At 28.9% G+C, this 14,179-nt stretch overlaps 2 protein-coding genes across 3 annotated transcripts in view; one reads left to right on the top strand and one right to left on the bottom strand.

Moving 5' to 3' along the window:
- LOC136089121 (uncharacterized) overlaps positions 1–4,218 on the bottom strand; it is a 5,444-nt gene extending 1,226 nt beyond the window's left edge. The window contains exons 1-2 of the mRNA XM_065814847.1: positions 4,147–4,218; positions 1–3,429 (exon numbers count right to left, since the gene is read on the bottom strand). The exon at positions 1–3,429 is cut by the window's left edge and continues 1,226 nt beyond it. Coding sequence (XP_065670919.1) covers positions 1–3,415 — 3,415 coding nt within the window. The 5' untranslated portion in view covers positions 3,416–3,429; positions 4,147–4,218. The remainder of the gene's footprint in view (positions 3,430–4,146) is intronic.
- LOC100197152 (trifunctional enzyme subunit alpha, mitochondrial) overlaps positions 1–14,177 on the top strand; it is a 41,803-nt gene extending 27,626 nt beyond the window's left edge. Inside the window, exons 14-25 of one of the 2 annotated variants that reach the window (XM_065814212.1) lie at positions 4,932–5,019; positions 5,546–5,686; positions 6,240–6,357; positions 7,083–7,135; positions 7,376–7,525; positions 7,634–7,692; positions 8,259–8,314; positions 8,408–8,454; positions 13,442–13,497; positions 13,579–13,669; positions 13,747–13,801; positions 13,888–14,177. In XM_065814212.1, the coding sequence (XP_065670284.1) occupies positions 4,932–5,019; positions 5,546–5,686; positions 6,240–6,357; positions 7,083–7,135; positions 7,376–7,525; positions 7,634–7,692; positions 8,259–8,314; positions 8,408–8,454; positions 13,442–13,497; positions 13,579–13,669; positions 13,747–13,801; positions 13,888–14,039 (1,066 nt within the window). In that variant the 3' untranslated portion in view covers positions 14,040–14,177. Of the gene's footprint in view, positions 1–4,931; positions 5,020–5,545; positions 5,687–6,239; positions 6,358–7,082; positions 7,136–7,375; positions 7,526–7,633; positions 7,746–8,258; positions 8,315–8,407; positions 8,458–13,441; positions 13,498–13,578; positions 13,670–13,746; positions 13,802–13,887 lie in introns of those variants that run through there. The other variant, XR_010642656.1, reaches the window with a different exon arrangement.
- The last annotated feature ends 2 nt before the right edge of the window (positions 14,178–14,179 follow it).

The following is a 14,179-nucleotide window of genomic DNA, read 5'->3' as shown; positions in this document are numbered from 1 at the left end:
CATTTTCGCAGTAGTCAGAGAATGTCTTTGACGATCTCGGGTGAAGCATGTGTACGAGTGCTGCACCATCAACAATCAGAGCAGAAACCTTATAGTCAAGGTTGAAGTCTTGTTGTTTCTCGCTACCATACTGTTCCAAACAAATGAGGACATCTGATTTGCTGGTGGCCTTACGCTTCCTTCCGAATTCAGAAAATGACGGCGGATAACGGTTGTTTTCGTGTGAAAAGAAATCCTCTATATCACTAACACGATTTTGACTTGCTACATACATTTTACAAAAGTAGTTGGAGTCATGTTTAAGATCAGCGATTTTAGTTTTATGATTGGAACCTGGAATTTTTAAACTGTGGAACAATTCAAATTTGTTTCTTTTCAAAGGCTCATGAATTGACTTTTGTCTGGACACAAGACGGTCAGCTACGTACTCGTTGTATTGCTGTTGCCCTGTGATCTTGGCTTCTTGAACAGTTTTTTCGGCTGAATTGGACATTATAATCTTATGGTTGTCTGCTGTCTGCAGTAACTGCTCCGCAAAAGGATTCCCATCATCGCGCATAGATTTCACCACATCAGACACGTGATGAAGATAACGAGTCTGAAAACTATTTCTGTCTTCATGATGGCGACGGTGTTGATAACCCAAAGAAGTGGAACTGCGAACTTCATTCTCAAACTCATTAATCATTCGAGAAATTTCTGGACCAGCCACCATCCACTTAAGAAGAGCAGTTTCGTTATGAAGTACATTGATTGCTCCTCCGTCACTCTTGATCAATTTGTTGTTCTGTTCATGAAGCTGGTCATCAGACATGGCAGAGAAGTCCGCGTTAGTTTTCCTACTTGTGAAGTGGCCCTTTTTGAATTCCTCAAACACATAAGGGTGTCGGACAGGTAGCTCTTCCAAGGTTTTGATGAAAACCGGCAACCAGCGAGAGTAATTAGTTAGATCAAGTGCGAAGAACCACGGAGCAATCTGCTTTAGCATTCGCACGTACTCCTCGAAGTTTGATTCGCGAATACTGCGCACAAAACTCAGTAGCAGGCTCTCCAACTCCATAACGGTTTGCCAATAAAGAAACTGATTAGATTCGTTGCTTTTCCTGGAAATCCACTCTTCCAATGACTCAACAAAGTCCTTACAATCTAGCTTATACGCCTCATCACGAAGAATGAAAAGAGATGCCAGGCTCACTTCGTGCGCATATCTTGTTCTCTTTATGTGCGACGATTTAAGCAGCGACTCACTCCTTCCAATGCTAGCAACCTCTGCTTTTATGAACATTTCAGTCCAACCACTGCCCTTCAACCACTTTCCAATCATGTTTTGAATGGCCATTTCAATATGGAGTCCACCCATCATAATGACTATTTTATCCTCTCCATAAACATCCGGAAACTTCCATTGTATATACTTTGCAACTGCGTACACGGGCTGATCACCAGTTATAACAGCACCTTGTTTGTTATTGACAGCACTCGTTATTTTTATTATTACATCCATCAAATGGCGTACTGTTGCTGGAGACTGAATGTGATCTGTTAGCAATGGCAATAGTATGTTATGACATGGAAAGGTTGCTGGATGCATATTTCTTTCCGCATGGAAAGCAGCGAATGAAGTTTTATTTGTTGATGTGTTATACACAGACTCCTGCACAGAATTTAGCCAAGGTGTCAACTGCTCAATGGTTATTGGATCACTAGCAATAGGTGATGCATTCAGGGTGGTCATTAGTGGTTCGGAAACAACATTATTCGTTGCAGGGAGAGTGGTGTATGTATCCGGCAATTTGCTATTGATTTTCCTAGACCAAAGGAGTCCATCTGAAGTGGATTTTGAATTTGAATGGGGAGTATCCGGATGCTGAATAATTGTGACGCTAGAGCCGTGGAATGAATCGTTAGATGTAGTTGAAGATGGATTGTGATCAATATTGTCTATCGCAGCTGTTGTAAAAACACCTTCAGACAGGCAACTTGGTATCACATGACCTATTTGCTCATAAAATTTGCACTTTTCATTAGTCAAACTTGATTCAATTTCTTGAACTCGGTCATATGAAATACTTAAACCTAGAGAATTCAATTTGTCGACAACTGATCTTTTCCGAGTGCAGTTATGGATCATCAAACCAAGGTACACGGCCAATGGAGTTTCTTGGTTTGCTTGATGACGTATTTGTTGAGGTCTGTTGGCTCTGCTACGCTTTACACTATTAAATCGAATTAACTGTGCAATGGAATAAGCAGCTTCCTGCTCGGGTGCGGAAGCAGGTGAACCATTGTCGATATTGTAGCCTCCTAAAAGAGTATTAACAAAATTTACAAGGGAAGGTGGCACACAATCACGAGATCCAAAGTCGCCTATAAGCGAGCCGCTGAATTTGGGAAACTCTCTAAACATATCTCTACGGAGAATACCAGCTGCCTGAGCAATGCAAATACCGTCCGACATATCGTTGAAGTTGCAAGCATCACGTATGGCATTACCCACATCTGGCTCAAAGCTTAAGATGACTTCTTTACCACACTTGTCTTCCCTCAAACCAGGAACTAAGGAAATTAAATCGTCCTTCAGTCTAGTTCGGTTGATAGACTCAGACTGAACTCCGAGACTCAACATACGATCTGCACAAAGTTTATTGATGTCAGACAGCTTAAAAACAGGGGATGATGTACCATATATAAACATCTCTTCCATGTAACTAACCAATTCCGCAATGACAGAGCCATAAGTCAATCGATAGAGATTGTGTTCATCATTGCTAAAGGAGCGCTCATGACTGCGGGCTCTGTTGAGAAATCCCCTGTAACAGTCTTTATGATATTTGACTTCGAGTGCTATGAAATCTTGGTTTGCTATTTTGTTAAGCAGATTTGTGTCCTGCATTTCAATGGCTAGAGCATACACTTTTGGGCCAATTTCTTTTGTGCTTGCCTGTACTAAGGGGTTGCCTGTCACAGATTCACCATCACAAAACAAACAACAACTTTTTATGTCAACTGCTTTACATGAGGATCGCATGCACCTAGCAGAGCGCTGGGCGTTTTCAGAATCATCTTGCACATTTTGGTTTCTCTCAATGATTCTCTGCAGTTTCTGAGAGTCGTACTTGTTTCGGCAAAGCTTGTGGTACTTTGCCTTATTAACAATTAATGCGTGCAATAACTCCTTTCCATCACTTATTTTATCCAAGCGAGTAGTTGGTGGCAAAGCTTCATGATTATCGAACTCGATCAAGTTTTCACTTAGAGTTTTATAACCTGCCTCTTTGGGAATTATAAGAGGTTCCGGTGAAACACGCTGACACAAAATGCACAATTCCCAATTGATATCACGCACAGGAACAAGTACCTCAGGAAATTGTGTGACATCAACAAGCTCTATTTTTCTTCTTTTACTGGTAGACATGATTGTTATTAAAACTGAAAGAAATGAAAAGCGCATCACGAAATAAGCATACAGAGTAATACAACATACAGAGCATACAAGTAAATACCTTATAAAAATAATTTACATATATACAAATAATCTTGGTAATATTAATAATTATATTATTAATAGTAATAATAATAATAATAGTAATACAGTAATTACAATAAATAAAATAAATCAATATTACGTTTTATACAATAATCATTTATACATACATAGCTACAGTTACAAACAGTAAAAAATTGACAAAACGTAACAATTAACGATGACATAAAAACGACTACTACTAAAAAAATTATATAGATTTAGTAAATATGTTAATCATAATTGTTAAAATATGAAAACCATAATATATTGTACAATAACACAATAACACAATAAACAAAAAAAACAAAAACAGAAAAACACTGTGAAAAACAAAAACCAAAAAAAGGGATAAACATTACAAACAAAGCTACCGCTAAAAAAGTACAAAGCATAATAATGTAATCAAGCAAACTAGTAACAATAAATAATTCATAAAACATAGAAAAAAAAAAAGAAACACTTTATAAAACTAACATGATGGAGTAATTAACTAGCAAATGATTTTAATGATTAGCAACAAATAATAAGTAAAGCTATATGCACTACATATACTAAAAACTAAAGAAAAGAAAATATCATTACATAACGGAAAACATCATTGCATAGCTAAATAAAACTACCTTAAAATAAATCATAATATGAAATGAATAACTAACGAAATATGAAAAAAGTAAAAACAATATAAAATCTTGTTATGCCAAGTTTTCCCAAATTTTCGAATGTTTTCTTTCCTTTTTCATTCATTTTTAAACTTTTTTTTGTTTATTATTATTTTCGTTACTTTTGTAGTTTATTTTATATCCTTTCAAATAGTTCGTTCTTTTTTCTTCTTTTTAGATATTTTGTTTTTTCTTTATAATTGATTATATTTTTGAAAAACTAAAGCAAAATATCTCCTGATTTATTGATTTTTCTTTTTCTTTTTTCACTCTTTAAAAAATTATTTATAGTTGTTAATAAAAAGTGTCCACCGTTTGCGATGTCATTGCAAAGTTCAATCATTAACAACGTGCCATGTTTTTATTTATTCGTCCGTTATTCGTCCGAATTTGGTTATTACTACGACCGTGACGTAATATAATGGCGTCAACAAGACACAAATCTTTCTTATCTTTAAAGACCAATTTAACCAATTTTATTCGCTTAACGGTTTGTGTCTCGATTGTTTTACATACAGGAATATATAAACTTAAGTTGTGCAAAAGGATTTGTTGGTGTCCGGCAGTGAAATATTGTTACTTAAAAAAGCATCAACCGACTGCACTAATATACATATATATATATATATATATATATATATATATATATATATATATATATATATATATATATATATATAATATATATATATTACTCATTCTTTATTAAATAATTTTTAATTTTACAATTCTAATTTGTATTTTAGTATTAACTTGAGAGCAAGCAAAAGACAAATCACTACATTTGAGCGAGATGTTATTATGTCAAAACTTCAAACTCAGTTAGACTATTTAGTAGGATTTTTATTTTGTATGGTTTTAAAATTTTCAATATTGTTATGGTTTTATTCTAAAAAACTTCATCAACTTTTGTTTCTGCAAAAATCAAGAAAAATTTTTTAATTTAAAAATCAAAGTAAAATCTTAATTTTGAATTTTTTTCTTTTTGAATATTTAACTTAGAATCAAATAATTTGTTAATATAGTTAATTTTATTATATAAATACTCTGATTAGAATAAAAGAAGTAAATAAAAAATAAAAATAGGAAGAAAAAAAAAAAAAGTTCTGTTGCGTACTTTGACTAAAGAAATATTTCAATTTTTCTTCAGTGAGAAAAATTCATTCAATTATCCCTAAATGTGTAGTAATAATCTTGTCTAAATTATCCTTTCACTATATTTATATGATACATTTATATTTTGCAACATTTTTTTTTTCATTATTTCTTGTAGAAATTAGATATTTTTTTTTAGTTTTTTATTTAATTTTTTTTTTTATACAATGTTCAATAATTACAATAATAACTTTTTTTCATTCAGAATTTTTCTGAAACAGATATGGTCATTGAAGCAGTTTTTGAAGATATTAAAGTTAAACATAAAGTTTTACAAGAAGTTGAAAAAGTTATACCTGAACATTGTGTGTTTGCATCAAATACTTCTGCTATTCCAATTGCTGAAGTATATTATATTTATTTAAATTATTTGTATTATTTAAATAAGCAATAAAAGAAAATAAATGCGCGTTTAGATAAGCAATCTGATGTTATACTGAAATAGTTTGCCACCTTTACTGGGCTTTAGTACACACATTGACCATCTTATAGTTTACTGCCATTTGGAGCCCCACTACATCTACTAAGGGTTTGGACTGGGCAGCAATCTTGAAAAAGTTACAAAAAACATGAACTTGAAAAGCGATTGCTCCCATTTTTATCTTAAGCCCTTATTTTTGTTCTTCCTGATGTTGTTTTAGTAAAATATATGTTTATTTTTGTTATTCCTGATGTTGTTTTAGTAAAATATATGTTTATTTTTGTTATTCCTGATGTTGTTTTAGTAAAATATATGTTTATATATTCTGCTAAGCACCAAAGAACATTATTATAGCATTTTTGTTATTCCTGATGTTGTTTTAGTAAAATATATGTTTATATATTCTGCTAAGCACCAAAGAACATTATTAGGTGCTGTAATATAAATTCTAAAGCAAAATATTTAAATGGCTTTCTAGATTGCTTCTGTTAGTAAAAGACCAGAGCAGGTAATTGGGATGCATTACTTTTCACCTGTTGACAAAATGCCTCTCCTTGAAATTATTACTACAGAAAAAACTTCAAAGGAAGCAATCGGTAATTCTTTTGTTTGATAATATTTATTTAAATATATTAAAACCTTTTAATTAGGTTTAGGTTAATCTTATAGATTTTTTATAAATAAAGATGACAGTTAAAGCCATGGTGAAGGTAACTTACCTAGCAGAAGGAAAACTCTTATATAAAATTACTATTTAATTGTGTTCTAGGATAGTAGGGGCTTGAAAACTTTAGATTTAGAAAATATTCAGATCTGGTAAACGGGTTAATGTCAGTAAGGACATCTGGTCGTTAAAATGGTTTTGCCTTAATATTACTAACATAATTTATTTTTATTAATATGTTTTATTATTATCGACATATTTAAATAAGAAAATGGTATTATGGATTCTTGTTCAAACCACAGTTAGAACTATGGGCTCTAAATTTGAAAGAGAGAGAAAAAAAAAAGAAACAAAAGACATATGACCACAGTTAAAAATTTTGCTATTATAGCTTTTGTTGTTTTTAATTTTTTAGCAAAGAGAAACTTTATTCACCCTGAAAATTCTTTAGTCTGATTTTTTTTTTTTTATTATGCTAAACCCCTACTTTAATAAAAATTTGTCAATATAAAACTATTTTAATGCAATATTAAAAAAATATTTTTAATATAATTTTTAATAGTTTATGATAATAAGGTAATAATTTTGTCGTTGTTAAATTTTGAGTTTAAAATAGTTTTTTAACTAACTAATTAGAATTGTTTTTTATTTATTCAGCTTCTGCTGTTGATGTTGGTTTAAAACAAGGAAAAACAGTTATTGTTGTAAAGGTAAGATTTACAGAAGCTAAGACTATACATTTACGTAAATTCACTTTAATTTGGCACCAAAAAATAAAAAAAATTTGAATTTTTTTTACTTTTTCTGACAGTTTAAATAAATCATTTAAATTTTAGAGTACCATTCTAACAATTTAATTGGTTTAAATATAAATTATTTACAAATATCCTATGGATGTTAGTAATATTGCAATGTATTAGATTGATAACATTAAGTTGTAAATATTATAGGATGGTCCTGGGTTTTATACAACTCGAATTCTTATGCCAACTTTGATGGAAGCTCTTCAGCTTCTTTCAGAAGGAATTAACCCACGCGATCTTGATCAGCGCTCAAAGAATTTTGGTTTTCCTGTGGGATGCGTAACATTAGTTGACGAGGTATGTATGAATATTATTTTAATTTTTTATTTTAGTAATAGTTTTCATTATATTCCTATTCAAGTTGATATATAAAATAGATATAATTTTGGAGTTAAAATGTTGTAGGTTGGAATTGATGTCGCTGCACATATTGCTAATCATTTGGGTAATATCTTTAAAGGAAGGTAATCATTTGCTAATCATTTGCTAATCATTTGGGTAATATCTTTAAAGGAAGGTATAGTGTTGAACAAACTAAGCCTTGATTAAAAGTTTTTTATAAATAAAAACCAGATATAATTTTTAAAAGTTAAAAAAACTTTTTATTATATATTTCAAATTTCAATTTACTTTAATTAACTTTAACTTTTCTGTTAAATTTCTATTCTGTTAAAAGAAGTGTAGTGAATGAAATATAAATAAATAGATAACTAAGGTTTTTCAATTAAACATTAAAATAAAAAATTACAAAGAATTTTTTTCCTCCTATTGACTAATTTTTTTTAGCTAAAATATTTTAATGTTAGCTATAAATATTTTAATGTTAGCTATAAATATTTTAATGTTAGCTATAAATATTTTAATGTTAGCTATAAAATATTTTAATGTTAGCTATAAAATATTTTAATGTTAGCTATAAAATATTTTAATGTTAGCTATAAAGAATTACTAGTTAAGATAATAAGTAGGATGTTTTTTTTTTTACATTTTTCTTTATTTTATTGTTTATAAATTTTATTTTTTCTACCAGAATGGTTGGTGGAAATATTCAAATGCTTAATGATATGGTAGACAGAGGATTTTTAGGTTTATTGAGATTTTTCACCTAAGTTTACTTTTCTAGATAAAAATATTGATCTGCCTAAAAAAAATTTTAAAAAAAATTCTTGATCTATTTAGGAAGAAAATCAAAAAAAGGTTTTTACAAGTATGCAAACAAAAAAGAGGTATCTTGCTTTTGATTGGTTATAATAGTTCATTAAACTGCTTGTTTTTACAAGAGTAAAACATCAGAGCAGTGAAAAAAGCTCTATTAATGTGTTTATGTAATGTAACAATGTTTTTGCCAAGATGGGGCAAGTTGTCTTTTCCCAAGGATTTTGCATTGTGTATTGTGTATTGCATTGTGTATTGGCATTAGGATGGAATGTTAAATTTTTTTGATGCTTATATTTATATACTTATTATATATATTATATATATATATATATTATATATATATACATATTATATATATATATACATATTATATATATATATATATATTATGTTTTATATATATTATATATATATACATATTATATATATATACATATTATATATATATATATTATATTATATATATATTATTAAAAAAAAAAAAAAAAATTGCACAAGTTCACATTTCTTGGTGTCTTTTTCTTTCTTATTCTTATTTTCCTATTGCTTTTATTGCCTATTATATTTTATATTCATTTTATATTCATATATATATATATATATATATATATATATATATATATATATATATATATATATATATATATATATATATATATATATATATATATATATATATATATATATATATATATCAGTCTTGGTCAGGAAGGCATGCGATTTTTACATACCAAATTGCGCTGAATAAAATGATTTTTTATTTATGTGTTAAAGTAAATAACATCGAAACTTTTTCTGCAAATGTTTTTATATTAGCGAAACTTTTTAAAATAAAGCTCAAAGTACTGATAATGAATTTTGTTTTTAAATGGGGATCAGTTAGTATTACAGTCAAGATACTGAAAACACGTTCTATGAACGAATTGGAGCAAAACATGCACATTACAAGTTCAACTAGAAGAAGTAGGTTTGGGAACTCTATTTTAAGATGCAAAAACATTTCCTGCCATAGTTCCGAAGCTGTAACTCCTTTTTAATCTGTGTTTATTTTTAGTTATTTGACTTTCCATTTGGAAATAACCATTTTATTGATCAATTTTGCGGCCTCCAAAGGAATTTTGTATTCGTTAAGCAATAAGTATATGCTTGCAATACTGTCCTTCTGTCTTCTGTCCAAATTTTCGGATCTAACCACAACATTGAATCAAGGGTTTAACAAAGAACTAAATCTATGGTCTTTCAATGGCAAAATGACGTCAATTACAGATTTTCTTACTTGTATTTTAGAATTTACATTTTCCAAGTTAATGTTAGCCGTATTGTTAAGCTCAATCTCTACAAACTCTGGATTAGATTTTTTCAATTTGTAATCATCTTTAAAATAAGATAAAACAAGTTAAACTATCTTTTTCCTTAATTCTAAATTTTATTAAATACGAATCAAAAATATCATCGATTTCTTCGTGTTTCTTTTTAACTAAACTAGCCTTAGTTAATTTCACAGCTGGTTTTATCTCATACACCATTAAAGTTTTCTTTTCAAAATTTAAAGGTAATGGACTTAATTTCTTTAAAACGTCTAAAGAACTACAAACCATACATAATAGTCAGTAGTCATGAAGCCATTAAGATATCCCAAAAAGCTTTGCTTTTATTTCTGCTTTAATACCGTGATTAGCTAGAGCATTATCAAAACCCACAATAAGTGAAATTTATGTAATAATTTAGTAAATTCAATGAATGCAGTGAATTTTAACGAGCCACATCCTATCGTCTTTCATTTGAGTTAAGACCCCATTATAAATGCCCAAATTGACATTTTCTCCATCAGAAGTAATGCTAACGACTTTGATTTTATACATTTCTGAAGTTAGGATTATTTCTAGTTTTATATAAAATGTTGTCAATAGCCTTTTTAATGGAATAAGCGGCTGTACCACTTAAATTATTCATGTCTAGTAGAGATACTACAAAATAGGCAGGGGCTTCTTCTCGTTCAACTCTTTTTTGTCCTTTGTTTTCCTGGCTTGAGAGTAAAATATTAAATATAAAAAATAAAATGATTGAGTAAAAAAAAATTTAAAAAATGAGAATTTAATTAGATTTTTGTTAATTCTATTAGCGATTATCAAATTGATCCCAGAAAATCAATAACCTGCTTTATTGTTGCTTTTTCCTTCTAAAAGACATACACCATTAAGTCTTTGACATTTTATAAGGGTCTCAAAACTGCTATGAGGCATATTTGGTTTCAGGGTCATTTATACGCTGTTCTAATCATCTTTAAATATGCATCACAGGTGTCTTGTATTGTAGTTAAAGAGTTTTCTATATCAGGGATGATGAGACATCCATTTCCAGTTTCTTCCATAGGGTTTACATTATCAATTAATTCTGCTTATTTATGAATATGTCCTTTAAGATGACGGTAGACCTTTATTAAAATTTGCAAATTAAAGATTATAATTTAAGAGTTCTTAAGAATCTGTTAGATTTGAATAAGAATTGCACTTAAAGTGAAACTATATAGTAATCTCGGAATAAACATTCAATATAACCATTATGAGTAAACTTTAGTATAAAGTATTTCCAGGTTTATCAAATTCAAAAGAAGTTAATAATTTTATTTTTACCTGATGTTTTTTTACCACAATAGTTCCCTTCTATAAATGCTTTCAAAGAATCAATCACTAATCCAGCAGCCAGACTCCTGTATCAGCGGTCTTGCAGCTGGATTAGTATTTTTTATCACATAATTTTTTTGAACTTTATAAGGGGTTGTATTTCAGACAAAAGAAAAAAGCAATTTAATGTTTCCATTGAAATGGAACTGATTTAATTCTTTTTCTTTTATCATGTAACACTTTCTACATATAAATGATTATGTTTAAATTTTTAAAAAATGTATGTTGAATTAATGCATGAAATGGTTTTAAAAAGAGTTAAATTATCTTTTTTTTATGCGTAAGTATTTACTATCCTGTATTTGTATGCAAACTCGCTATATTTTTAAATATTATTTAAAAATTAGTAAAATGAACAACTATAATTTAAATTAAATGTGCATATTTTTTAAACGATCATTCAAACAATCAAAGTTGTTACTTTATTTATAAGGGTTCCCATAATATCATAAAAACACTTGCAAATATAAAAGTTTGAATTTTTTTATTCTAAACATAACTAAAAACTTGATTTAAATAATGTTAGTGTTTTTGTTTTTTAGGGGTTTTTTGGGGTTTTTTGTTGTTGTTTATATATTTATTTGTTAGGTTTTAGTTGTTTTCTTTTTATTTTCTCTTACATTTAGTCTAGATAAGCTATTATAGTGCCTTTTTTAAGTTCAAATTTTCAAAACAGCCATGGTCAAATTGTCAAAACAAAGTGTTATTTGCGTGGTCATATAAGGATGTGCAATTGCACGCCTTCTTGACCAAGACTGTCCCTGAGAAAATCTGTGTCTATTTGCAAAAATAACAGTTTTAGTCATAAAAAAAAAGAAAAATAAATAAAATTTGAAAATAATAATTCTAAAATTTTAATTTGGGCAGCGTCCAAATCTGCACTGAAATCTGATTGACATCGTCAACCGTATTTAAGATAATATATAAGATAATGAGATAATTTTATGATATATGAGATAATTTTACATTGTTCGTTTACTTTAAGTATTAAGTTAAGTTTAGTTCAATTTTTTTTTTGCCTTTTAACAAATTAAACAAATTTCTGGTAATTTATGTGAGTTCTCTTTACAACTATTACTGTTACAAGTGGGATTATAACTGTTGCTTTTTCTACTAGACATTCTAGCTCTGATCATCTTTTATTATTGGATTCATTCATTCTTTTTCATTGATTTTTTGATAAAATCTTAATAAAATGGATGAGTGCTTCCTGCAAGTATAACTGTTTGTTTGATGATCTTTAATAATATTAAAGATCTTGATGATGATAAAACAATCTTTCCAAAAAAATTAAGAGAATTCTCAGCAACAATTTTTCCTTCTGCTAGCAACTTGGCTCCTTTTATACTTTAATTTGCATTCGTACATTTTTGTGTAAACTAGTTCAATACGCCAATGCAAGTAATTGCAATGATAAATGCGTGGTTTTTAAGATATAGTTTATTTAAATTTTTAAATTCCACTTAAATTAACAAGTCGGTACAAAGTTTAGCATTCTGCTGACATTTTGTTTATGGAATTCAAAAACATTTTTGATATGTAATTCATGGAACACAATTTTTAACAGTTTTCACAGTGTATGTCTTTATTAGTGGTCTTTGGTAAAATACACAAACATTAAATTGATTTAAAAAAAATGGTGTGAAGGAAACAAAACACATGATAAGATTGAAAATTAAAAGTTTTAAAGAGCTATATCTTAAAAACTGCGCATTTACCAAATGAGAAATTTTAACCATCAATTTATTATACCTTATAACGCTTAATAATTTGTAAAATGGTTACAACTCATGACTGCACTTCAAAACTGAACGATACAGTTAGATGGCCTGTGGTCTAATGTAGCATATGTCTGGGACAGGGAAGCGGAGGATGAGGAGGATTTGATAAGGATGCCAGAGTCCCAAAAGGACACGGCATCCTTATCAAAAATATCTCTATTTTTTGCAGCATCTCAGCAAAAATATCTTATTTTTTTCTGGACACTACAGTCCAGACGCTCTAAACATGTTTGTTGACTTATGATATGCCATAAGAAATAAATTTATGAGATTTAATGGCTTGGAACTTATTAATTTTAAGCCCCGAGTCCCGGAGTTCTTGCCGCCATTATACCTAAAGACTCCGGGCTCAAAAAATGATTGTTCCTCTTACATAAAAGTTTTAATTTTTTTTCCTATTTTAAGTCCATAAACTTTTTTATATTTTGTGAGCTTCTGGAAACCAAAAACTAGGAAGAAGTAACCTTTTTGTGACTTTTAAGTCCGGAGTCCTTTTTGGGACTCCTCATCCCTGGTCTAATTTGAAAAATGATTGAAAAATTTCTTTTTTCAATTTTAATATATTGCAACATTCACTTTTACATTTTTAGATAAATGAAGGTGCGCTTGAAATCATTAAAAAGTATCAAAAAACACCAGTAACTGGGTGAGTGTTATAAAAAACAACTTTTAAATTACAACTGTTTATTTTTTTTTAATTTTTTAATTTAATTATCATTTATTTTAGTCTAACAGATGAAGAGACAGCTCTTCGTTTAGTTAGTCGGATGACAAATGAAGCTGTTTTGTGTTTAGAAGAAGGAATTCTCAACAGTCCAGTGAGATTTTGTGATAAATCCTAATTTATTTTGTAAATTCAATTCTTTTTTTTTAATTTGTTTGTTTATTTTTAAAGGTTGATGGTGATATTGGTGCTGTGTTTGGTTTAGGCTTTCCACCACCACACGGAGGTTTTTTCATAGCTATAATACTTATTGAAAAAAAATTGAAATATTTTAGATTTAATGTTTGTCTAATATGTTTTGGAATTTTTTAGGACCTTTTCGGTTTGTGGATACGTATGGAGCAGGCAATCTAGTAAAATTGATGGAAAAATATCAAAAGCTTATTGGTGAATCCCAATTTAAGCCAGCTCAACTTCTCCTAGATCATGCAAAAAATTCTTCAAAAAAGTTTTATGTAAAATAAAATAATTTATTTTGAATAAATCAGTGTAAAAATATATTTGTTATTATTATTTTTTTAATTTTGTATTGTTATTTTCTCATTTATTTAATTTTATTTGTATAGTATTTGTCAGTTATTTTTAAATACATTGCTACAGAACT

This window comes from Hydra vulgaris, chromosome 12 (genome assembly GCF_038396675.1).
Source record: "Hydra vulgaris chromosome 12, alternate assembly HydraT2T_AEP".
Taxonomy (NCBI): Eukaryota; Metazoa; Cnidaria; class Hydrozoa; order Anthoathecata; family Hydridae; genus Hydra; species Hydra vulgaris.
Note: the sequence above shows the minus strand (reverse complement) of the source record. Positions and strands in the feature narration are given on the sequence as shown.